Source organism: Coenobita brevimanus, chromosome 64 (assembly GCF_032717465.1).
Source record: "Coenobita brevimanus isolate Jiangsu-jjx chromosome 64, ASM3271746v2, whole genome shotgun sequence".
NCBI lineage: Eukaryota > Metazoa > Arthropoda > Malacostraca > Decapoda > Coenobitidae > Coenobita > Coenobita brevimanus.
In genome coordinates, this window is record NC_137017.1 from 3,703,213 (window position 1) to 3,730,972 (window position 27,760).

General features: G+C 42.5%; 1 protein-coding gene across 1 annotated transcript in view; it reads left to right on the plus strand.

Moving 5' to 3' along the window:
* Positions 1-18,329, plus strand: part of LOC145404615 (spatacsin) — a 91,052-nt gene extending 72,723 nt beyond the window's left edge. Inside the window, exons 12-14 of the mRNA XM_080276136.1 lie at positions 4,124-4,299; positions 6,320-6,456; positions 12,392-18,329. Of these exons, the coding sequence (XP_080132262.1) occupies positions 4,124-4,299; positions 6,320-6,456; positions 12,392-18,282 (6,204 nt within the window). The 3' untranslated portion in view covers positions 18,283-18,329. The remainder of the gene's footprint in view (positions 1-4,123; positions 4,300-6,319; positions 6,457-12,391) is intronic.
* Positions 18,330-27,760: the final 9,431 nt, after the last annotated feature.

The following is a 27,760-nucleotide window of genomic DNA, read 5'->3' on the forward strand; positions in this document are numbered from 1 at the left end:
GATATTTATTGAGCCTTAGTTATGAAGTAGGAATGAATATCATTAATTATTAGTCAGATTTACCCTCCAGTCTGACTGCACTTGGCCAATAACTAAGCTGAAAGGTGGTTACAAATCATTTTGAGATGAGAACATACATGCTAGAGTGAATTTTGTATCCTCTGTGTTTCACTAATTGCTATCTACCTATCTATCTATCTATTGCCAGACGCCCTAATCCCATACAGGGTGGCCATAAACAAATTGGCTCCATGTCACCCTGTCCCCCGCCATTTCACTGCCCAGCTCCCAATTCACACCCCCCTCTCTCATATACCTCTCCACTCCATCCCTCCATCTCATCCTTGGTCTTCCCCTTCCTCTCTCCCTCTCCACCTCACTCACATACACTCTCCTTGTCAGTCTCTCACACTCCATCCTCTCCACATGGCCAAACCACCTCATTGTGTTTCTCCTAACGCTTCCTATCACATCCACATCCACACCACAACGCTCCTTCACATCCTCATTTGTCAGTCCGTCTCTCCATGTGACTCCACAGGCTCCTCTTAAGTAATTCATTTCCACTGCTCTCACTCTTGACCTGTGTCCCTCCTACAATGTCCAAGCTTCACTTTCATACGTTAGAGTCGGTATCACAACACTGTCATGTAATAACTTTTTCACTTCCATGCTCACTTCCCTGTTTCTTATCACTGCCTTCAAGGAACCAGCAACCTTTCTTCCTTGTTGTACCCTTTCAAGCACTTCACCCTCCAAACTTCCATCCTTACTCATCACACTACCCAAGTACTTAAACATACTCACATTTTCCATCCCCTTATCAGCCAGCCTCACTCTACATTCACTGACTTCACCTCTCGAAAACCATAACTTTACTCTTCCCTACATTCACCCTTAGATTCCGTTTCTTACATACTCTCCCAAACTCATCCACCAAGCCTTCCAGCTCCCCTTTGTCTTCACTGAACAACACAGTATCATCTGCAAACAGCAGTACAGGGAGTTTCCAAACACTGCCCTCTCTCATTAGGGCCACTCCAGCATCCACTGCCCTACCTTGTATCTCTTTTATAGCCCCATCCATAATAGATTGAACAACCATGGAGACATCACACATCCCTGTTTCAACCCAACCTTCAAAGAGAAAAACTCACTCAGTTCACTATCCACACACACTGCAGCCTTAGCACCCTCATACATACTCTTCACAGCATTCAACAACTTCCCATCTACTCCATATATTCTTAATACTTTCCACAATCCTTGTCTATCCACCCTGTCATGTGCTTTCTCCAGATCCATGAAAGCCGCATACAACTTCTTTCCCTTCTCTAGAAACTTTTCCACTAAAGATCTAAGAATGAATATCTGATCTGCACAACCTCTTCCCTTCCTAAAGTCTTCCTGTTCTTCTCCAACTAATTCCTCTGTTATTTCCCTAACTCTGTCAATAAGTATCCTACTGTATACTTTTCCTATTACACTAAGATGACAAATGCCTCTGTGATTACCACACACTTCTTTTTCCCCTTTCCCTTTGTACAAGGGAGTAATTATACCTGACTTCCAGTCCTCCAGGACTCTACCTTCCTCCCAGGCCAATCTACACATCTTTCACATCCATTCTATTACCATCTCTCCCCCATGCTTCAGCATTTCACCACACACTCCATCAATTCCTGGGGCCTTCCTCATTTTGACTTTCTTCATTGCTTTCACAACTTCCATCCTAATCTAATTGCACACAGACTTAATTCCCACATAATGTTAGGGAGAAAGTTGATGATTGCCTGGAAAGACAAGAAAATAGTGGTGGTACATGACTGGATTTACTAATGCATAAGGAAGATGGTGCCCAAGAATGTTTATTATTTGCCAGTATACTACATAAATAGTTGTAGAATACTGTAAACAGCATTTCTTCCATTGCTTACATGCTACAGTTTTTCGGCTTATATAAACTTCCTTCCACCTAGAATTTCAATTCTATGGAGGGTAATTCATCAGTTTGGTTTCTGATGCATTTATGCAATGCTTTAATAAACTATACTTCATTATATTTGTATGAGTTGTAGCATGAGCTGGACACAAGATGTTAACATAAAGGACAATGGTACAAAAAATGCAGTACTTTACAGTACTTAACACAAATAGTATAATATTATACTTAACACTAGATGCTGTACTTTTTTATTTAGCATAGTATTATTTCTTATCATTTGCAGGTTTATGCTAGTTTGCTTCACAAAGATGGTATACAGGCTTTGCCAAACACAGCATAACCATGACAAACTTCATCTTTAACAAACACTGCTCTCACTGCAGACGCTCTTTCTTAATGCATACCTAACTACAGTAAGGGAGAGTAAATTTTTCCTATTGCTTAACCTCTGAGGAGAAGCTCTGGTCCTTAAGTGAACCTCTTATTGATTGATACATAACTTTTTTTTTTTTTTTTTTTTTTTAGGGGGGATGGTAGGTGGGGGCGCTCACCATCCACTTCTGTCTTTCTTTCCTTCACTCTTTCCTCTTTCCTCTGCATACGGGTGAGTTTGAACTCCTTCTTCTGTCTTTCTTTCCTTCAGTCTTTCCTCTACCTTCTGCCTATGAGTAACTCTAAGTGACGAGCAATATGGTTTCCTGTACACTAGGAAACCATTTACTATGCTGGGTGGTAACCATATAACCAAATTATGGCACCTGGTGGTTTAGTGGGTCATTAAAGTGCTCCAATTGGATTGAGTCTGTGTAGGTCTGTATCCAAGGGGTGGTTGGGGTTTATTGCTCATGTAAGGCCATTCAAGGATGTGTGAGGCTGGTCACTGTCATCATAAATGTCAGGACCAGTTTGCCTAGCCCCGGGTTCCTATCCTCCTCATGGGGCGATGGGTGGAATTTTTTTTTTTTTTTTTTTTTTTTTTTTTTTTTTTAAATCTAGCCCAGTGTTGTCCCATAAGGAGCATAGGAGCCTGAGGCTAGGCAAGTTGGTCCTGACATTTAAGATGAGAGTGACCAGCCTCACTTATCCCTGAGTGGCATTACATGAGCAATAAACCCCAACCAACCCTTGGATAAAACCCACACCGGCTCAATCTGACTGAAGTTTCTTAATTACCCCCTAAACCACCAGGCGCCATAATTTGGTTATATGGTTACCACCCTGCATAGTAAATGGTTTTCCGGTGTACAAGAAATCTTTTGGCTTGTCACTCAGTGTAATGTCACCCATAGATAGAAGGAAGAAGAAAGCAGGAAGGAAAGAAAGAAAGAAGAGGAAGGAAGGAAGGGAAGAAAGGGCAGGTGCCTTAAAGCAGCACTACATCAAATGAGTGGATGGTGAGCATCCCCATATTATTATTTTTTTTTTAATACCAGAACTAAAAGAGATACCCCATGACTGTGAGAATGTGCAATACAGTGTATGTTCCTCCCCTAGAAAATTCAGCCAAAGGATGCAGTGCTGCCTACTTCTTCCTTGATCTTTATCATTCTTTTGCTGTGTTTGCTCTACTTTCTTACAATGGTGGGCAGTAACGACATAACCATCCATACATGTTCCTTATTTGTTAGCAGGTGGGTTAGTGGAGGGTTAGTGCCATTCCCTGTAAAACAACTAACTCAAAGTCAAACGACCACCCTTATGGGATTATGGCATCTGGCTATAGGTAGATAGATAGAAAGAAGGATTTGCACAAAAAATTTGTGAAGTGACAATAGTAAGTTTTCTCAAATCATCCACACTGCCAACATCTCATCTGACAAACATGCTACAGCCTAGGGGTTAAATGGCATGATAGTGTCAGTACAATTATATCAGTGTAGTACATAATATAGTTTGAGGATGCAGTTGTTGGTAGAGGATGATGAGGCCAGAGGGCTTTTTTTGAGTCCTTAGCCAATATTTTCCAACATAGTATGATTTTCTTTTCTGCCACAGTACTTGGCTACTCAGGCACAAAAATGAGCCAAGTAATAGAGGGTTTTACTCTAAAACTGTCTTAATGTAAATGACTTGATAGTATCACAGACTGTCAGTACAATAGTCATACCATAACTGGTATTCCAACATACCTTATACAGTGCCTGTACTATGTTGTTATGAATACTTTATTTCATTTAGGATGAGAGCTACCGAGAGGTACTGAGGCAGTTGCTGTATTCAAGTGATGATCAGTTTGAGGTGTGGGTCATAGCAAAAGCACTGAAGGACTACCTCACACCTGTGGAAGCCCAGTCTGTCCAGGTGGTGTCAGCAATACACAAGACACTACCAGACCTTCTAACACTTCCACCACAGTCAGTTGTCTGTGTGCATGCTATTGTCAGATTTAAAAATTTTTCTTAATTATATTTCAGTAATATGGTATTCCGCTGTTTGCTTTTTTTATATGTGATAGTAGTTCTACAATATGGATGTTCCTTTTAAGTATTTTGTCTCAGAAAAATACTGTTTAAGTAAAAAGTACTGTACATTGTTTTGTCTGCACATTAAGTTATCATTTGCTAGCCACTGATGTTAGGTTCCCAAAATACCCTGTGTTCAAAAAGACTACTGTACTGTTAAGGAATACTGTACTTGGGTTCTTTAGATGTACAAAAGTAGGTGAAACCATGTGAGATGGTAAAGTAATCAGTAATTTAGCCTGTGGAGTAATACGACTGAACTAGCATAGTCACATGCAATGACACAATACAGTATTAAAGGTACAGACCTAATATTAAAGGTAAAGTAATTGAAAAACTACATAAAGCAAGTGACTTTGTTGTAATAAATTATCATTCATAAGGAAGCAAGAATGTCTGCCAAAAATTATAAACTAAAAATATATACAGTACCATACAAAATTTGAAAAATAGACTGAGGATAGTGTAGGGGGAGAAAAACCATATGTAGTATGGAAAAATTGATTGGAGTAGTATATTGATGAGAGAGAATGAAGAGAGGGAGAAGTGACAGAGTGAGAGGAATGTGAGGACAAAGTAGCTTGGTAAGCAAATCTGTCATGGCTATCCTATTTTGGGGGGGGAGGGGGTTCTCGAGAGGGAGCAAAACTTCGAAGGTGTTGGTCGGGGAAATAAAAAAAATGGCTTTGCTAGGAAAATATATGTAACATCCACAAAGAAAAGACAAGGCAGCGATGCTGTGCGGAAGATATATTATACAATGATAAATAAAGCTACTTTTACCTTGAAAGGAGGCTAGAATGGAAATATTTTTGTGTGTTGGAGCATCCAAGTGGCATGTACAATAGCAGTCCCTGTAGCTGTTGAAAGAGGACTTGAAAAAGCTAATTTTGTTTTTAGTTCCAAGTACCATTCAATGGAATTGAGAAAATGATGCCATATAAATTTTTTTAAATCATAAATAATACAGTGGTTATGTGAAACATGTTCTAGTACAGTATCATATGTACATTATTCATTCTTTCCCTGCAGCATCCTTAATTTGGTTTGCTTCATGACTTGAATACTGTACTATTACTGTATTCACAGTATATTGGCCATGCTGACATTTATACGGTACATCAGATCCAGTATAAATACAGTACAGTATTGTGTATGATCTCTTCATCCATCCACCCATCCATCCATCCATCATCCAATCCTATGTCGCCCCATGAGGAGTGTAGGAACCCGAGGCTAGGCAAGTTGCTCCTGACATTTAAGATGAGAGTGACCAGCCTCACTCATCCCTGAGTGGCATTACGTGAGCAGTAAACCCCAACCACCCCATGGATAAAAACCTATACAGGCTGAATCCGATTAGAGCACCTTAATTATCCACTAAACCACTAGGCGCCATAATTTGGTTTTATGGTTACCACCCAGTATAGTAAATGGTTTCCTGGTGTACAGGAGACCATTTGTCCTGTCTCTCTGTGTAGAGTTACCCATAGGCAGAAGGAAGAGGAAAGAATGAAGGAAAGAAAGACAGAAGAGGGAGTGTAAAGTCAGCCATAGGCAGAAGAAAGAGGAAAGAGTGAAGGAAAGAAAGATATGAGGAAGAATGGAAGAGAGGAAAGGGCAAACACCCAGAGCAGCACTACATTGAGTGAGTGGATGGTGAATGCCCCCACCTACCACCAGTGTATGATCTAACATGTCATTACTGTATTTGGTGGACCTCTGTACAGGAAGTTTTCATGAGTATACAGTACTGTATATACAGTATGTTCATTTTTACCATTAAATCCACAGTACATTACAAAAGTATTACCTACAGTGTTATAGTTCTCTTGTTACCCATAAAGCTAGTTTACCAATTTGCCCTTATTTTACAGTAACAGTTTTAGTGATGTGACATTACCACCAACAGGCGGTGGGTAGAGCTGCTCCGGCTGGGTGATGCCTTCTGCAGTACCATCACTGCCCCCATGACAGTAGCTCAAGTGGCCACATGGACACCTCTTGCCATGATGCTTATCCTTTGTGACCTTTATGCCTACAGTGCAGGTATACCTAAGTTTCTGTTCAAGTTCATATGTATACAGTATTCTGTTTGGAAGTTTTCAGTACTTTGTCTTCAGTCTTTCCAATAGTTTATTGTTGTTGTCATCGTTGTTATTGCCCCAGGTTCACTTGAATATGAACCAGTGGACTACAAGTTGAAGTTCCTGTGCCTCTGCAATCCACCATCATCTTTTTGGGGAATAGGAAGGAGTTGACACTTAAATAACTGGACACAGAACAGCTTGGTTATGTCAGTGTCATTGTGTGAAGGCTTCCCATTCTAGGACATACAGGGTCTGTCCAAAAAGAAATCAAACTTTTTAAATAGCGCACCATCTATCTGGCATAGCGTGATTGCAGTGGAAATGCTGTGTAGCAGCAACTTTGAGCTTTAATGCTAGCATGTTATGCCTTGTCATTTAGTCATCAAGGTACACGGGGGAGGCGGTGGCTCAATCAGTAGTGAGGTGGCCTGCAGTCCTAATGTACCCAGGTTCAAATCCCTGCTGGGGCAGGGAACAGTTTAAGGATTTGAATTTCATTAAATCAGGCTTTACTGATCTACCAGAAGACCTGCCGACATGTCGTAAAAATCCATCTGTCTATCTATCTATAGCCCGACGCCCTAATCCCGCAAAGGGTGGCCGCAGACAAAACGCCTCCAAGTCGCTCTGTCACCCACCATTTGACTACCCTCCCCTCACTCACCCCCCCCTCCCTCGTAAAAATACCCCCGCTAATACCAAAACACCAGTCCTGTATGAGACAGCCTTAGCATGTATTCAATATGGACGGTGGGTGTTAGCGCTGAAGTGGTGACATGTAGAGGTGTATGGTATGTAGGAGGACTGCTGGGCCTTGATAGCAGGCTGTGAAGCCTATGCCCAGAGTCAGACACACACACACACACAAAAAAAAGTGCTTGAGTGAATGTGTGTTTAGTGCACCTGCCAGTTTGTTGCAGGATGAACAGTGAAGGATCTGGAAGAGCAATTGTAGTCATTAATATGTTCCATCCATCCATCCATCATCCAATCCTACGTTGCCCCATGACGAGCGTAGGAGCCCGGGGCTAGGCAGTTGGTCCTGACATTTAAGATAAGAGTGACCAACCTCACTCATCCCTGAGTGGCATTACGTGAGCAATAAACCCCAGCCACCCCTTGGATATAAACCTTCACCGGCTTAATCCGATTGGAGCACAATAATTACCCACTAAACCACCAGGCGCCAAAATTTGGTTATATGGCTACCACCCAGCATAGTAAATGGTTTCCTGGTGTACAGGAAACCATTTGGCTTGTCACCCAGTGTAGTGTCACCCACAGGCAGAAGGAAGAGGAAAGAATGAAGGAATGAAAGACAGAAGAGGGTGTGTCAAGTCACCCGTAGGCAGAAGGACGAGGAAAGAATGAAGGAAAGAAAGATAGAAGAAGATGGAAGGAAAGAAGGATGGAGGAGAGGACAGGGCAGACACCCGAGAGCAGCACTACATTGAGTGAATGGATACAAAATGTAATATGTAACTATATAACTATATAGCTATAAGCATCAATTTGTAATAGACAGGTAGTTACATCTGAGTTGCCCAGGAAGAGGTTAGATACATATCCCCGTTGCCAGACACTCAGGTATTCCAAACACAGGATGACCTGATGGAAGCTAGCTGTTCACGTGTTGGAAGTGTGCGAGACCCTACATACACACACATGCACGCACCCACACACAGACGCCCACACACTTTAGCTGGAAGTCAGAGGGGGACGTAAGTCCAAAACCAGGTGTAGGAGATTCAGAGAACAAGAGAGATCCCCAGAGAGTGATAGGGAGTAGGAGAAGGAGAGAGAACCAGAGACAGCCAGGGAAGAAGGAAAGACAAGGAGAGTAGGAGCTAGAGAGAGAGTGGGAAGGTGGCAGCTAGCACAAACTGCCCCTGACAATACACAGGTCACGTCAAGCTCTTTAACTTTTTCAGTCAAGCAACTATCTCACAATAAAAGTCCATCGACCCCAATCTGCCTATTCATCATCTCACCTTCAATTACAATATGAAGAGAATAATGGGACAGAGACGGCCTACCCTCACGTTTCTCTACAACGCCAACATTTATTCTCTCCCCTCCTGGGTCCCTTCAGTCAGCCAAACAAGATAACAAACCTTTCTCACTCTATAACAAAAAGATAAAGGCCACTTAATCCTGACATCTGATGGCCATTGACGTTGGTGGCAAGTGGTAAAAACAAACCAGCTACAATCAATCTATGCCTTAAGACTTTATATGCAGCTGACTCTCCTGAACTATTACAAGGGCATCACAATCAACATTGGTGACGAACCAGTGAAAACAAAACTACAAACCTAATGAGAAACTACAAGCAACAACAAGTAAGCAGAGAGCGAGGAGGCACTGACCAAGTGTTGTGACTGGGGAACGACAACTCAGCAGACCTTCACTTTCCACCACCACTATCACCATCACCAGTACCACCACTCTTCCACCGCCATGAGTGTTGAGGAGGCAAGAAGACTGCAGCATAAAATGCCAATCATCCCAAGTGCCAATGTGAGGGTGCCATTGTATTGTTAATGTATTACCATTGTATCAATATATGCATAAGACTGTTATGCAGTACATACACAATTATGCTACTGCAATATATCACTACTATATATTATGTTTCTACAGTATTATTATGTCACTACAGTATTATGATGAATACCATATGTATTTACCGAGATGTTTGTTTAGTATATTCATGTCAATGTACCATGTTACTATATGCTTTGTAAAATTGTAATATAGACAACAGACATATGTCATGGGTACGACAGTTTGGCGTGACCGAGCGAAATGTAGGCATTAACATGTTATGACACAATATGTAATATATACACGTATGTAACTATACTGTATAGCAATAGGCATAAGTATGTAATAGACAGGTAATTATGTCTGAGTTCTCCAGAAAGAGGTTAGATACATTTCCCCATAGCCAGACACTCAAGTATTCCAATCACAGGATGACCTGATGGAAGCTAGCCATTCACGTGTCGGAAGTGTGTGAGACCACACACACGCATGCACGCACGCATGCACGCACGCATGCACACACACATGCATGTACACATGCATGTGACCACACACACACACACACACACACACACACACACACACACACACACACACACACACACACACACACACAAATGTGGTACCAATTTATAAGGGAGGAAACAGGGAAGAACCCCTGAATTATAGACCAGTGTCTCTAACCAGCATGGTCGCAAAATTGTGCGAGAGAATCCTTAAGGACAGATGGATAAAATATCTAGAAGAGATGAATATTTTGGCCGAATGTCAGTTTGGATTCAGAAGTGGAAGGTCATGTGTTTCTAACTTGTTGAGCTTTTACTCAAGAGCGATTGACGCGGAAGAGGAGAGAGATGTTTGGGTGGATTGTGTGTACTTAGAGAAGGCCTTTGACAAGGTACCTCATAAGAAACTAATGTGAAAACTAGAATATATAGGAGGACTGAAGGGGAAACTCCTGGAATGGATGAGAGACTTTTTGAGAGACAGACAAATGAGGACAGTAATAAAGGATAGGATGTCTGGATGGAGGGAAGTAACAAGTGGAGTCCCCCAAGGCTCGGTGTTGGCGCCAGTAATGTTCCTGATTTATGTAAATGATATGGTAGATAGAGTGAACAGTTATGCAAGTCTGTTTACTGATGATGTAAAGATCTTGAGGAAGGTAGAGGTTGAGGAGGATTGTAAAATGCTGCAGGAGGATCTGGATAGGATACATGATTGGAGCCAGAAGTGGGAAATGAAATTTAATGTAAAGAAATGTAAAGTATTAGAAATGGGTAAAAGTACCAGGAGGCCATCACTGAATTTTTTGTTGGGTAATGAATTAATCACTAAAATGAGGGAAGAGAAAGACTTAGGAGTGCTGGTCCAAGATAGTTTGTCACCTGAAAAGCACATTAATAAGATAGTTAGAGAGACTTATAAACTCCTGACTAACATAAGAGTAGCATTTCATTATATGGATGAGGAGATGATGAAAAAATTGATAGTGGCCATGATCTGCCCTAGGTTAGAATATGCAGCAGTAGTGTGGTCCCCACACAAAAAGAAAGATATACAAGTAAACAAGATTGAGAGAATACAAAGAACAGCAACCAAAATGGTCCCCAGTCTGGCAGATCTGTCATACAGAGAGAGACTGGAAAAGCTGGATTTGCCTTCTTTAGAGGAAAGGAGAAAGAGGGGAGACATGATTGCAGTGTTCAGGACCTTGGTGGGAGTGGATAAAATTGACCAAGGAGATCTGTTTTTATGGGATAAGAGAGTAACAAGAGGACATGGAATGAAATTGAAAAAGTCAAGCTGCTTGAAGGATATCAAGAAATATAGCTTTCCTTACAGAAGTATAGATTTATGGAATAGCCTGGACAAAGAGATCATCCAGTCTAAAAACATAAACGAGTTTAAAGCTAAATTTGACTTACTGAGAAACAGCGATGGGTACCCACGAGCATAGCATATTTCGTGTGTATCTCAATTAGGTATATAGGGTAAATACATAAGTATTTGGAACGACTTAGACAAAAAGGTGGTGCAGGAGAAAAACATTCATGTGTGTAAAAGTAAACTAGATAAATGTGGGTATGGAGACAGGACAACACAAGCATCGCTCAATTCCTGTATACTACAAATAGGTAAATACACACACACACACACACACACACACACACACAATTATATTATTCAGTGCGTGTGGACAAAGACCTGGATACTGCACCACAACGATGAACCTGCCTACATGTCGCACCATATCTGTGACTTTTTGGTGAAGCACAAGATGACTATCCCTCAGCTGCCCTGCTCTCTAAGTTTGGCCCCTGTGAACTTTTTATGTTCCCAGAGTTGAAGTCCACCCTGAAAGGTAGCTGATTTGAGATAATAGAAGATTTGCCAAGTGTGCTATACACATGTTCACTCAAGCACAGGTGCCTTGGTGACTAAGTGACATGGCATGATTCGGCTAGTATTAGACTAAGGCTCAAAGTTGCTGCTACACAATGCTCTCGTCATGATCACACTATGCCGGTTAATTGGTGCGTTATTTAGGTTCTGGTTTCATTTAGGACAGACCTCATATTTGGTAGTTTATTGTATATGTAGAATATGTAGAGTTCTGGAGTCTTGTATGATAGAAGGATAGTTTTATTTATTTATTTTTTATGGCATCTGGTGATTTAGTAAGCAATTAAGGCTCTCCTGCTAGATTGAGCCTGTGTAGGTTTATATCCAAGAGGTGGTTGGGGTTTATTGCTCACATAATGTCAGTCAGGAATGAGTGAGGCTGGTTACTCTTTTTAAATGTCAGGACCAGCTTGTGTAGGCCTGGGCTCGTTTGCTTCTCATGGGGCAGCACAGGATTAGATGGTGATGATGATGATGATGATGATGATATTGATATTAGGTTTATTGTTTTGAGGGTGTCTATCAAAAGAGGTGATCAAATTCACCTAACTAAGCTAAGATCAGGACATCACTCAGCTATCCACAGCAACCATCTTAGATTTGGAGTGTGTGGAATCACACATAAGATGTGCCCAGCTTGTAGAATAGGCCAGTACAGCATAATATACGTAATGGAGCACTGTACAACATATACCACGTTAAAACCTGTGGAACAGTCCCATAGGGACAGTTGTTTACCTACAATTGACAGGTCTGCTCAGTCAGGTGGATGGAGGTTGAACAACAACAACAACAGCTAGGCATTTTTTTTTTGTAGCTCTCATACATCTTTATTTTGTATTACTGTATCCCTCCCACCCCATGTATGTATGTGAGAAAGATGAAAATGTACTGCACTGTGGTCTCCAATTCTGTATTAATTACTTTGTTTACATCCACAGATGCTGATATTCTGTTGAACATTGATGGGGATGTGATCTGGCAGTACCTCCTCCACCAAAATGATCTCAAAAACTTGAAGAGGTGGATTTTAAAGGAATTCTGCCATCAGGAAGATGATATTAGTGAAGAACATTTTCAGAAGAAAGAAATTGCATGGCAGGATTCCAGTTCAAAGTCATCAAGAGGTATGGAAGGAAGAAATAGTGAAAAAGAATCTGATACAAACATAAAAATGAGAGGTTCTGCATTAGGTGCCAGATTTGGAGCATTTAGTTTATTAAATGACCCTCTTTATCCAAGTGATGTCGATTCTTCGGTGAAATCCCATGATTCCCTGGATTCCTCATCTGTAACAGCCAGTGAGGTAGATAATTTGAGTGTACGGAGCTTTGAACTCTTTGACAGTAGAGATTGTGTATGGCATAAAGACCTGTTTCAGCCTATCACACAGGATATGATTGATCTTGTAGTCACTGCCAGCATCCAGTTTGCTGAACTGGTACTGAATATTCTATGTAGGTGTGGTGTTTTCACAACTAAAGAAAGAACTACAGCAGATCTTTTAGTGAGGCGGTTGTGTGTGTCTGAGGCAATAGAGCTTTTTCCTCAGTTTGCTGGAGACCATCATTGCCAGATGTCATCAGCTGATATCCATGAGCTTCTCCTCAAGTTCTTTACTGAACAGGAGCTTATCATACCAGCTTTTGATTACATCGGAAAGTACTCCCTGGATTCCATAGAAGGCAATGTTCTTGAAAGAATCGCTTTACCATACTGGATTAAGATGATTTTTCCATTCATAAGTCTCCAGAAGTCTAAAGACAGACTGATTTTGCATAAAGCAAGTGTTGAAAATTTACTGGTTCTCAGTGAAACCTGCCAGAACCCAAAAGAATTATTGTTCCCAGTTTTCTTGACAGTCTTGTTTGCTCCAGGAGTTAAGCTAATGGATATTGCAAGGCTTGAGTGTAGCACTGAAAAAGTGAACAATAGTGAGCTAGAAACTGTATGTTCTGTACTCACCAAGCATCACATCAGCCCAAGACAGGTGATGCAGAGTGTGACAGAACAGCTGCCTCACTTACAGTTGTTGTGTGGTGCTATGGTGCAGCCTGGCCTGGATGTCACCCTCTATGATCTTTTGCTGGGCACTGTCCCCTTTGATCTCACCAGACTCTTCATGTTTCAGCCCAGCAACAGACATGGATTTGATAAGAAGGCTGAAATTCCAACCTGGAGCTCTGATGAGCTGGTAGCACAGCATGGTGTTGTGCACTGCCTTGACAACCAGTACTACCTGCGTGAGGGGCGACCTACATATGCTGCAGCCACACTACTCACGGAAGTACACTCAATCAGTACCAAGAAAATGAAGGAATTCCAACAGAATGTTTATGGAATGGCTCTGAGCAGCTGGCCAGATCGAACTGTAAGCTCTGCATGCCTAGCAACATTGTTAATGGCTGGAATAGATGCAGATCACCTCAGGACTGTTCTGTCATGTTCTTACTTAATCTACAATGTGAAAACAGTATGGTGTAGTAAGCTGTCTCAGCAAAAGCGCAAAGGACATGAAACACTCATTAAAACAGAAATGAACCGTGTACTTCAGCAGCTATGTGTTGTAGAGACAAGGACTGAGGCAGCAGCATCTCTGTTGGAAATGCTTGAGAACTGTGTCATTCTCTCAGTTGTGGATAAGGTATCACATATCAAGGGAAGGCATGATGAACTTCCTAATATGGCTCTTCCTCTGAATAATATAGTTGATATGATGGGTACTGTTTTTCATGGAACTGTGTCGCAGAAGTGTGTACATACTTTGTTTGATGGGATGAGGCTGTGTGTAGATCTCTCTCATATCTACAACCTTCCATGGCCAGTGAAACTGTTATCTAAGTTAGCAGAATCAGACCAGTGGTTGCTTTTCCTTGTTGCAGTTCAAGTATTCGACTATCCAAAACTGGAAGTGCAGAAGGTAGCTGAATTTTTTAGAAGCAGAGCCCTTAGAGACCACATGACACAAGCCCTGACACACATCAGTTACTATCGTAAAACTCATATGTCCCGGGAAAGAAACAAAGCTTCAGCTCATAATAAAAGATCCACTTTGTATGCTAAGATTGGAATCCACAATAGAGAAGGCTCCCGGTCGCCAGTTCATAGTAGTGATGATGACAGGCCAAGAAGTGCAAGCCCCAGTGAATTTGAATTGTCAGCTGTTGACGATGTGCTGTCTTTCACCACATCAGAAACAGTCCTGGATTTTGGAGTTGATGGTTGGTTGACATATGAACCCAAAAATCTGTACTCAATTCTTCTTGTTTGTCATCAGCTAGAGAATCCTGCTAATGAATTGATTGTAGCAGCAGTTACACTGAGCACTCCAGTACTGGCAGTGTTTTCGGCATGCTATGATGGACACAGCCCCATTCTGTGTCTTGGAGGGTGGCTTTACACTCAGCTGTCACAAAAGAGCAAGTTGTCCTTGCACAACCAGCTGTCTGCCTGTAGCAGTTACCCAACAGCCATTAATGTGAAGTCAGATAGTGACGAGTCTGCCCCTCCAAGAAGAAATTGCTGTCGGTCATGTGATATTTTTGTCTTGCAATGTGGTCCTAAAGAAGTGAAGTGGTTTATCTTATCCCATGTGTCAGAAGGATCATTAGATGTTGTGGCTGAAGGTCTAAGGATATTTGGTGTGTACTCAACAGTTCTTTACATTATCCTTGCCATTCAAGAGATCAAGAGAGTCTGTAATTTGGAGAAAGTGTCTCATCTACTCACTGAATCCGTCTCATTCATGAGCAGTGAGCAAGAAGCAGTAAATACAGATGAAGACTGGCTGATGACATTGGTCCTTGATATCATTGCAACTTCACTTGACAACTATGTCACTAATGGTTACCAGCAATACCAGTTCCTCTTGGCCGTTACCTCTGTCAGCCAGTTGCCTCCTTTTTGTTGTCATTCTGTCAACTGGAGTTTGGTTAGTAAGATCTGCAAAGTTGTTGGAGCAGCAAAACACAGTGTAACTTTCTTAGAACTTCTGTGGAGCTTTGAAGCTGGAGAGCTAAAGAGAACTGCAGACAAGATAGTAAGGTGCCTTAGTAGCAGAAATTTTTTCTCTGAGGCATTACAGGTGTGTCAGCTAATAGATATACCAATGTATAGCATTGTTTGTGGTCAACTCAGGGCTAAATTTGAAGAGGGAAAAGACTTGTTTACCAACAGTTATCAGCTGCTTTATGATTTCCTTAGTAGATGCCATAAGGAGCTGGAAGAGAAGGGTATTCCCTCAGAACAGGCAGTAGAACTATATGTGAATTTTTGTGAGGAGTTGCCATTGTTCACAGGAAAGTACGTATGCATGCAGTATGCCCTTATGTCAGCATACAAAAGTACAGATCTATTTCAGCTCCACAGCCATGCAAGTCTCAGAAGTGTCCTTATCCATCCCACTGAATTTCAAAAGTTATCAGAGTTAGAACAAGTACAGGCAAAAATTGAGTATGTGATGTGGCAAGCTAACATCCAAGCATATTACAGCAGAGAGGTAGACTATCCTCAGCTGAGGATTGAACCCCCAGATGTTCTTGGCAGCTGGCCTTGGGAAGATGAAACCAGTTCTCTTGACTTGAGAAAGGTTGTTAAACTTGCTGCTCTAGAAGAAGAATCATTCAATACAGAATGTGAGGAAAGGCAAAATTCACATTTTATAGATGTTGCAGAGAGAACAGAATCTGGAAATACAAAAAGCTATGAAGTAGATTCTGTCCAAACCATCTCTGGTACACCATGTAAAAGCAAAATGCCATTACATCATTCTCCAGCTGACAAACCAAAGACAGAAGAGTTGGAAGAGGCAGATGAGGGAAAACTTGAGATTGAGGAAAATTATAAGTCAGAACATCAACACAAGCTACTGGAGCACAGTGCCTTACAGAATGTAGTAAATCTTTGTGCAGACAAGGGTCTTCTTGTTACAGCTTGTCGGATTCTGAAATTATTCAGAGAAACTAACAAGAATATCCAGTCACTTCTTTATCTGCTTGGTTTAGTGGATGGAAGCAGGATGAGTAAATGTAATGAAAAAGAGAGTTTGTCTGAGGCAAATCCACCTTCATCTAGCAATTGTCCATTACAGCGGGAGCGAACCTTAAGTCGTTGCACTGTAAATAGTACCATAAGTGGCTTCAGTCTGTTATCATTTGAAGATTATTTAGGAACACAGATGACTATCTTAGTCAAAGCTGCTTCAGGATTGACTGCTGGGAGGAAACTTGCTGAACGGGTAATGATGTTGTACAAGGTTGCTGCAGCACTGGACCTCTCCTACCTATACCTCATAAATCACCCCAACCCCATTACATTAGTGTCATTGCTGCTGAGATTAAGGCGGGGCGCCGTGATACAGCTGGCAAGAGACTTGATACAGGCCCTCCCCATCCCCCAGGCTGCCCTTCAGAATTTCTTATTTGAAGAAGCAGTTGCCACCATCACAGCAGGACCAGAGAGTGAGAGAAACCAGCAGCGAGAGAGGTTGCTTGGCTGGGAGGAACTGGAAGGCAGTTGGATGGACCTGGTGGGTCTTTGCAAGGATCCTTCCTCCCTTGGACACCAGCTGTTGGAGTTTGGCCAGCGCCTTGGCTCATCCTACCCAGACCAGGCAGAAAGAGTGCACAGGATGAGTGTGGAGTTGCTTGTGCGTGCTCATGATTGCTTCACTGCTGCATCCAATATGGAGGGCATTGGCACTGTGCTAAGGACATCTCTTACTTTAACCACCTCACTTCTCAACCATGCCCAGTGGCCTCTTATGGTACGGTTACTAGTGGGTGTTGGACGGTACAGTGAAATGTCCTATATTATTGACACGTTACGAGAGCATGATCAGTTCGAGCCACTGCTGGGTCCAGGGACAGTAGAGTGGTCTGGCAGAACACGAGGGCTGGATCACGCCCTCGTACATTATCTGCGTTCAAAATATCCTCGAGACACTGACACACTCAGGCTTGTGGCACTACATTTCCTTCTTTATTCAGAGGTGGCAGAGATGTGGGTATGTGAAGCTGAGATTCTAGTTGAACAGATTCTGGAGGCCACAGTGGACCTGGCTGCTTCCTGTACCACCACTCCCTATCTCAGTTCCCAGGCATGTACAGCAGTGTCAGATAAGGGCTTGACCCAGCGTGGTGCACCATACAAGTCAAGCAGAAAGTCTTCAGTTGTCAAAGGACATTCTCTTGCTAGCACAGTATGTGAGGGGGAGTTTGAACCACAGTTCTTGAAGAGTGTTGACATAAAGCTACTGACACAAGCCATGCATAGCTTTACTCATGCAGCTCAGTACTACATGCAGGACCAACAATTTGCACTTGCTGTTGAGTATAGTCAGCAGGCAGAACTTATGGCTCTGCAGATTGCCCAAGCCAAAAAGAGCTCTTCGGGATCAGCACTCAGACTTCTCAAGCTGACAACCGCAGGAGTCAGATACATTACCACTCATCTCCTTAGAGTGGGAGAAGCACAGGTGGTGGGTCGAGCATACCATATTACTGTGGACTGGGCTTCAGCACTGTACCATCAGTATGTAAAGATGGGACAAGAATCTTACCTTACTGAGTACCTCTCCATCTTCAGGCTGTCACCAGAGGTCCTTCTCCACATGGTTAACAAATTAGAGCATGAAGGTGTCACACTTGAGAGGCACAGGCGTGTAGGAAATCTTCTTCCCCACGTGGAGGAAGGAGAGGTGGTGTACCGTGTGGGGAGTCAGCTGGGGCTTCGAGCAAGTGTGGATGCCTGCCTTGCTTCACCTGCAGCACCATACCTTAGAGATACGGTGTTTCTTCATGGTTGTACTGACACAACTGTCACACTGGGGTAGATGGCACTGAAACGTGGCTGTGATGCTAGAAGTGCACATTCTGCAGTCACTGGAGATTTCATAGGTAGGTTTCATTGGAAGGTTATTTTTCATCCCATTAGTTCCCTGGTTTGGCATCCAGTAATAATCACTGTCCTAGGTCATAAGAGTAGAATTTAGAATTTATACTATATGATGAACTTGGCCATGTTACCGACAGGTTGGGTAAAGGATATGAACTTGGTTTAAAATTATATATATATTTTTTAATAAATAAATATATAATGAAATGTCTTGCCACACAGTCCAGCAAACTGAGTGACTGACAGCAGCTTGCGGTTGCAGTTTTCAGCAGTGAATTCATCCATCCATCCATCCATCCATCCATCTGTCTATCTATCCGTTATTGTATCTCCAGTATTGCTGTGTCAGAACAGTTGGGGGCCAGTGTGGTAGATGATTTTTTAATGGGAATAAGTATTTTTTAGCCATAGTATGAGTGAACTAGATGGGGACATTCCTTATGTTTACAGCAATGCTGTATGGTTGTGAGACTTGGGCAGTAAAGGAAGAGGATATTCGCAAGGTCAGACATATAGAAATGACAATGATTAGGTGGATGTGCAATGCATCCCCGAGTGTGAGGCTTGGGGGGGCTAGGTTTACGATGGAAGAGTTGAGGGGTAGGATGGGACTGGAGTGTATTGGTATTGTGATGAGGAGAGGTAGATTGAGTTGGTTTGGGCATGTGAAGAGGATGGGGGATGATAACTTGGTGCAGAAAGTGAGAAGTGTTAATGTTAAGGGTAGGGTTGCGAGTGGTAGACCGAAAAAGACCTGGGACGAGGTCATTGAGTGTGACCTCAGAGATAAGAGACTGAATAGGGAGACTGCCAGAGATCAAGCAGCATGAAGAACCGCTGTTAGGCGACCAAGGCCAACATATGCAAGCATGTTGGAGCCTTCAAAAACAAACAAACGAATGAGCAAACAGTCGTACATAAATAAAAATCCTTGTTATTATTTTGATTGTACAGATAGCTGGGTCTAAGTTATAAGGCTTGTACAGTAATCTTACATGCATAATGCCCAAAGTACTATACAGTGTATCCTTAGCAGTATTATGGTGGATGAGTGATGATTAGTGAATTTTGTAGATACTGGTAGCTGTTGTGCATGTGAACCTTGTAACTATCCTGTGCCAGCCAACATGTCCATAGATTCACACCTTCTTATGAGTCACCTCTCACTAGCTAAGGTAAATTTCTTCCTGTTGATAAAATGATGAGCTGTGTCACATAGTACGGTCATATTAATAAATTTCACTGTGAAATTTGATAAGTCTCCAGTGGTGTTTATGAGGGTGTGGCTGTATAGACAAGCTGTCCTGCTCAGAGTATAATGGTGGTTCTCTGTCACTGTATCCTTAAGGCCCCTACATTCTGTTCTTCATCTTAGAGGTAGGGAAGTGCCAGGTGTTGCTTCAGTGTACAATGTACCAACTGACAAGTGATAAAATGAAAGTGCACCCCATTTTTAAGTAAACATTCCACATATATATATATATATATATATATATATATATATATATATATATATATATCCATCATCCAATCCTATGTTGCCCCATGAGGTGCATAGAAGCCCGCGGCTAAGCAAGTTGGTCCTGACATTTAAGATGAGAGTGACCAGCCTCACTCATCCCTGATGGATATTAAGTGAGCAATAAACCCCAACCACTCCTTGGATATAAACCTTCACCGGCTCAGTCTGATTGGAGTGCCATAATTACCCACTAAACCACCAGGTGCCATAATTTGGTTATATGGTTACCACCGAGCATAGTAAATGGCTTCCTGGTGTACAGGAAACCATTTGGCTGGTCACCCAGTGTAGAGTCACCCAAAGGCAGAAGGAAGAGGAAAGAGTGAAGGAAAGATAGATAGAAGAGGGAGTGTAAAATCACCCATAGGCAAAGGACGAGGAAAGGATGAATATAGAAAGACAGAAGAGGAAGGAAGGAGGAAAGGAAAGGACAGACACCCGAGAGCAGCACTACATCGAGTGAGTGGATGGTGATATATGTACATATATAAAGTATAATGTATATTATATATATTTTAATGATCATTTGAACCATACTTCCCTCTGAAAAATGGGGTTGTAGTATCCAGAAATATTAAAAGGAAACCATGTTAGTAGTTATCAACTGAGTGTCCAGTAAAATGGATCACACATCCATTCATTCATGTTTCAAGTCTTCAGAATACAGTATTTGGCTGTACCTCACAGGCAAATCATCTGCCTCTGTGTGTGTGTGTGTGTGTGTGTGTGTGTGTGTGTGTGTGTGTGTGTGTGTGTGTGTTGTGTAAGAAATACATTCTGAGGATAAATTTACATAAATTTAGTCCAAGGATATCACAACTCCAATCCTGATCTGTGGGTAGCATGGCTAAAATATTCTTCATCCATTTACTCCTTCAGTCTAATGATGTACTATATTTCATTCACTGTATCTCCATATGATTTTATTTACCATAAGATAGACTTTTCATACTGGAGGGATTAGATTTGAACCTTCTCTTACCTCTTTACTATTTAGATGTTCTAATCTGACTAAAATAATCTAACAGAAGCATAAATAAAATGTAAAATGCAGTACATCATCTGGTTGAAGTTTTTTTTTTTTTGAAAAATCAAAGTTCAAAGATTGTCCCTATAGTATCTCTGAGAGACATGATGCTGTTTGTGAGAATATTGTTTTTAATTAACAAAGATCTGATTTGGTTCTTCAATTATTATTGTTTTTATCTACAGTCAAGTCACCTAGAAGGTGCGGCTAATTGGTTTTGAGACAAGTCCGCGCCATAGAAAACCGTGCCATACAGATAACTAAACTTATGGGAAAAATGGAATTTGGTTCTGGACGTTCGCCCAAAGTCCCCCTTTTCACCCCACTTTTTCCCATTTGCCCCCATTTTACACAGGCACACAATCAAGCAATCAGTCAGTGCTCGTATTACACACAAATTAAACACTAAACAATTAATAATAAAGGGCTTTAAGGGCATAAAATACTGTACTGAACATACCTAACTCCAATGACGATAGTGCTAAAATGGAACAGGTAGGGTTGGGGGTTCTGAGGCAAGAGGCAGGCTACTGCCTGCCAGCTTGTGGTGAGCCTGGTGGTACCTCATGATGCTGCTGGGTAAGGCTGTCTTCCTCCATTGCAGCCTCCTGAAGGAACTCCTCGAAGTTTGCCTCTGACATCACAGAGAAGCTGTTGTCGTCATATGCATGGGATGGACCAGCCTGTGGCTCAGACTGTGGTGGTGGCAGTTGTTGTGAAACTTATGAAAAGTAGTGTGTGATCACCTCCTGTTGGAGCTCATTGAATCTCTTGTTATGGAGGCACTTACAGGGTGCCGTTGTCTTTTCAAATAAGGTAACAAAATTACAACACCCCACATCTCCATCCCATTCCTGGACTCATTCCTTGAGCATGTCCACTGCCACTAACAAATCACTCAAGTTTTTCATTGTTGGTTCCCACCTCACTGCCACAGTCTCACTCTCAACCTGTCTGTCACTCACTTTCCACTGGAGCATCTCCTTCGATGACTTCATCCACCACAACTTGAAAAGAGTCGGTGCCACAGTTAACCATGTCCATCACATCGTCTGCTGTTACTTCAGAACAGCCAGGAACTTGACGGGCAACGTTCACAACCTCTTGCAGTTGCTGTGCCACGTCCTGTGTCCTGCCAGGTGAAACAGGTGTTGAGGCACAGAGGTTATGCAGGAGAAGGCACCATGCGTGGATGATGGTGGCCTGGCTTAGCTTGTCCCAAGCCCTAAGCAGACCATCAATGGAGTCCATAATGGTGTACCGGCGCCAGAATGCCGCAACACTTTGCACATCCCTCGGTGCGGTGGGGTCTGGCTGAAAAGCGTTGCTTTGATCGTCGCTACCTGCATCTTCCTCAGCGTCACTGCCAGGTGTAGGAGTAGACCCCCCAATCTCCTGCAGCTCCTGAACCTCAAGTGCCTCTCTGGTAACTGTATGCAGGAACATGTGGTACATATACTGGCTGTACATGAGCTTGGTTTTGGCGATAATTTCCTGGTCTAGGGGCTTCAGGAGAGAGGTGGAGTTGGGTGGGAAGAAGACAACCTTCACATGTGGATGGCAGGATGCCAGGTGCTGGGGGTGGCATGGGGCATTGTCCAGTGAGAGAAGCACTTTGAAAGGGATACTGTGCATCTTACAGTGCTGCTCTGGATCCTTCACAAACAAATCAAACCACTCAACCATGAGGTTTGACTGCCCATGCCTTTACCTGCTGCCTTCAGTAAACACCAGACTCCGACATATCACAAAGGTTACTGAAGGGCCAGGGCTTCTTAGCTGGGTGAATGAAGAAGGGTTTCATTTTTAAATTACCAGCAGCATTGGTGCAAAAAATAACAGTGTATCGAGATCTGTCAGCCTTCCTTCCCCTCGCCTGCCGCTGCTGCTTCGAGATGTAGGTAGTAGACAGCAGACTCTATCCACTGCATCCCGGTCTCATCCATATTGAAGATTGTCAGGCTGCTGTAACCTTCCACTGTGACCTCATGTTGAAGGAAAGCAGGGAAACTGGCGGCGGCAGCGGTGTCTGCTGAGGCACGTTCACCAGTGAAGTGAATGTTCTTCAGGTTCTTCCTCTTCAGAAAACCCTGGAACCATCCTGGGCTGGCTTAGAATGACTTGGACGGGTTCAGGCCTAGGCGGTGACAGGCAGCATTATGAAATTTCCTGGCCGTATCTCTAAGCATAGGTCCGTCGATGGGTATGTTATTCCTCCCCTGCTGCAGTACAAACATGTGCAGGCACCACTCTGCCCACAGAAGAGCTTCATTCTTGCACCTAACACATCCATCGATGCTCCCAGTCCCGTAAGCCTTAACACATTTCAGAATTTTATCCTTGTTCTTGTAAATGGTATGAATGCTGGATTCATTGACTTTATAGGATCTGGCGATATTAGCCTTGTTCTCCCCTTTCTCGATCCGTCATTGACATCCAACTTCTTGTCGAATCTTAACGGCTGTATCTTGCTTGAAGTTCTCCTAGGGGTGGCAGGGTTCACGGGGTTCCTGTCTGCCATTTCTGTGCACAATACATAACATAGGCAATGAAAACGGGAGGGTGAGCAGGTAAGAAGCGGTCTGACTGCACACTGAGCAGGCTTGACTGGCGGGAGAGGGCTGAGGTTCGCTTTCCAGCCACCAGGGGAATTTGCCTGAGTGTTTCAAACCATACCGTACTGCTGTGCCATAGGTATTTTATGCGCGTGGTTCGTTTTTTTTTAATTCTGGCATCTTGTCATGTCATAGAAAACCGCGACATGAAAGTCTGCACCATAGGCGATGGACTTTAGGTAGCATATTAGTATCAGTCAGATTTTGTTTGCAGACAAGGCGGAACGCAGTTTGTACACTCGTCCAGGTGTAGTACAGTTGAGTATGCCAGATAGACTGTAAGCACTTAGGACTATAACCGTAGTTTTTTAATATTTTAAGTTGTTGAGTGAATGTGTATTTTATGTAGCATTTGTATGTAAACATTTTCTGTATGTAATGTTCGAGCTGTTGAACATTATTTGCTATAAAATCTTGCTCGAATCATACATATCAGCTTGATAATATTGACCATGTAGTACCTTAAAATTCTCTAATTTTTCTACATTCTGTATGTATGTACTTTTTGGACTGAGAATATTGTACAGTATACATTAATGCTAAGGTTACACATAATTTTAATGGCTTTTTGAAGATATTAACTTTATGATGATATTAACTCTTTATGTTGAAGTCTTGTATTACCGTATATTCCTTTGGTATTTTATTTAGCTAATTAGAGACTCCTCATTGTGAGATGGGTTAGAAGCCTTTATATTCACCTTTTTGGTAAGATGTGTATTATTTTGCTGCTTCCAGATTTTACTTAGCCTAGAAGGCTCCCAGTTGGACTGAAATGGTTGACACATTTACTGGTGGTACATAACAAAACAGTAACAGCCAATCCCTTATATATTATATATTTTCCAGTCAACAAAGACTGATGCATAAATTACACTGTGTACATATTATTATTGGTTTGCAGATGCCATGTAATGATATAAGCATGTGTCATAGCACAGTGGGAGGCTAGAAGAGCACCAGATACAACACACAACTCTGCCATCCCATGTTAAACTGGTAACCAGCGACCCCCCTCCCCCCTGCCCCGATTACATGGGTTCCATTTGCAATTTTTACCATTTACATGAAGAAATAAACTCTACCCTGATTCTTGTTATGTGGGAAGGAATTTTGATTGTGGGGGAAAAGCTGTTAATTCCTCCCCCCACCCCCAAAAAATGGGGGGGGATCTGCTGGGCATCGACAGTCCAAAGGCCCATGTGGTGACATGTCAACACGGCCTGGTACTGAGTGTCTACATGCATGTTTACATAAACATTTTATTATTTTCCTCACAAGGAACTACAGGCACTATGAATACTTGTATTTTATTATTTATTAACCCCTCCGAGGCCATAGGTCCGGAATTTTATGTGTGCCCCAGGCCAACACCAGGGCCATTTTCTGAAGTTCCGAAAATTGATATTTTTCCTTTGCCACGTTGAAGAGGAAATTCAGACGCACCTAACAGTGCAAATCCCAGCTTCGTAGACCCATTCTGTGGCTTGCAATGGAGCGCAGAAGTTGCAAAAATATCGGCAACGGATATCCACCGCAGTGGTGTATTGCTGCGGCACAACATCACAAGTGTTAAGAAAAGATCACACGTGTTGTCATTTTCTTTTTACTCCCCAAAACAATGTGAATGGTGCTGAAATGTTGTGCATAAATTATATGTGATGATATTGAATGATTTCAGTAAATAATATGTTAGGATTGGCTCAAAAAAAAATTATTATGAATATTTTTTCACATTTTTTATATAAAATATGTGTATGGTAGTTTTGAGTTATTTTGCACATTAATATTGTGAGTATGGTTGGAAGAGGGAGTGAAAGGTTGAATATTCAGTCCTAAGTGAGAAAACTGTCGGTCCCCCAAGGGCAGGCTCTCTCACGGGGGATGAAAGTGGAGGGTCAGGTGGATTAGTACCTGGTCAGCTCCGATTAGAGGTAAGGGAGAGGAGGCATATTTAGCTGCTCCCACACCACCTGCACGGCTAAAATAGAATCGTAATGCAAGTTCAAAACTATGAATATGTCATATTATTAGGAACAGAGAGACAAAGCAGAAATAAATACATATACAGACGGGAAAAAAACGTATTTTTCCCGTAATAACACGTTTACGTTTCTCTGTCATTTTACTTTGTTATTATCACAATATATGTTGCTGTCTGTGTGTTATGAGTGTGGGAAAGTATGATATTTTCTGCCTGGATAAGGATAAAGGGTAAAGCTGTATGTTTCCCTACACTTCACACGGTCAGAAAATGATAAACTCAGAGTATTGCACGGTAACTGTATGCAATATCATACGTCCTGTGCACAATTATATTGCTTTCAACGTGATTCTGCAATGACTGCGAGTAGTTCAAATTCATAAACAGGAAAAAAATACATGGATAACAATACAAGGACATACATTGATGCTGGCAAGGCTGGCAGGGTGGGGTGGAAGGGGCGAGCTCTTTGTTGGGGCAACCTTCACACGGTCAGAATACAATAAAATTGGCATATCACATGGTTGCCTCGTATGATAGCATTTTCCATACCCTGTTCACTTACTGTACAAACTGAAACTGCAATGATTACCACTGTATCTAAGGCAAAAAGATTGTAATAAGCTTATAAGGAAATACATGCGACTGGCATCTGAGAAATAAATACAGAGCAGAATAATTATTCACCTCAAGTGCATGATGCAATGACAGGAGTCAGTGCAGGTGAACTTTTACCTATCTCTGTCCTCCCCTAGCGGGTCAAAAGTCAGTGGAGATACGTCACTGCCTGGGAAACAGTCTTTCTACAGAAGTCACTTACAAAACATAATCTACTTTATACACTACCATTATCTTACAGTTCTATATCTTACTTTGTAACACTACACTAAATAGCACAGGTGGTGGTGGGGAGTGGTGAAGTGGCCCGTGAAGTGGTAGGAAGTGGTGAGGTGTCGCAAGAGGTGGTGCGGGGTGATCAGGTGGTGCAGGGTGGTGAGGTGGTGCGTGCGGTGGCAGGATGTGGTGGCGAGGTGGTGCGTGCAGTGGCAGGATGTGGTGGAGAGGTGGTGCAGGGTGAGTGCAACTGCACTCCAGCCTTCCCTTCCTCCCTTTCCTCTCCCCCAGTAAAGAGCTGCTTCACCACCTTCCGTTTCCTCTTCGATGATGGTGGTGGCTTCTCCTCACTCTCCGAGGAGATGTCGCTGTCGTCCTCCTCGGTAGTAGGAGAGTGACACTACTCCTCACCACTCTTGTCACTACACCCCACCATACTCTCCACCTCCAGATCAGATCCAATTCAGTCCTTGTCGCTCTCCCCCCCCCATGGGGAAACAGCTCCGTCCTGATCTCGGGGCTGGTGAGCGGCCTATGGGGCCGGAGAGGGAAGCACTGGGTGGGAGTAGGGGCAGGGAGAGAGGCGGAACTCAGGTATCCACCCATCATGGGAGTGCGCGGTGTACTGACGTATGGAGTGTATTGGGGTGTAGGGTAGGCCAGTCTGAAGATGTTTGGAATGTTCGTTCACTTCCCAAAAATTTTCACCGTTTTTTATAAGCCGCACTCAAACGACGTCTGCGGACATTTCTCGGCTAAATGTCGTTTGACGCCGGCAGCCACGGAGGGATTAAAAGTGAGAGTGAGACACGTAGATGGATATAGGTTGAACCAAAAGCAGGTGATTAGCTATGTAAGTTACATAACATCAAAGGAGGCGGCCTGACAGTGTCATCCAGGTGCCATCTGCATGCATGTTTATGGAAACATTATTTTCCACAGAAGGAACTACAGGCACTAAGAATATTTTGTTATTAAAGGTGAAAGTGTATGCATAGATGGATATGAGCAAAACCGAAAGCAAGCAATTACAGTCAATCCCCACTATTCGTGGGTTCGTCATTTGCGGGTTTACATATTCACGGATTTTTGGGGGAAATTATTTTAAAAATTCACAAGAAAATAGTTCGTGCTTTTCCCACAGCACCAGCTGTTCTTAGTGGTACATAAGTGATTTTGTTGCATGTTTTCCATGTGAAATACTGTCCTGTATAGTTAAACTGTGCAGTTACCCTGTAGTAGTAGTAGTCGTTGTTCCCTAGGCAGTGTGGCCGAACAGCCCTGAGTCCCTTAGGAGGCCATGGCCGAGACTGGGCTTTCCCACAGAGCTGTCAAAGAGTGTATGTTATGTTGTTGGCATAGGTGATTGTGTGCAGTGCAGTCTTCCATAATGTGCTTAATAGTATGGGGTGCTGTGTTACATCCTGGACAGAC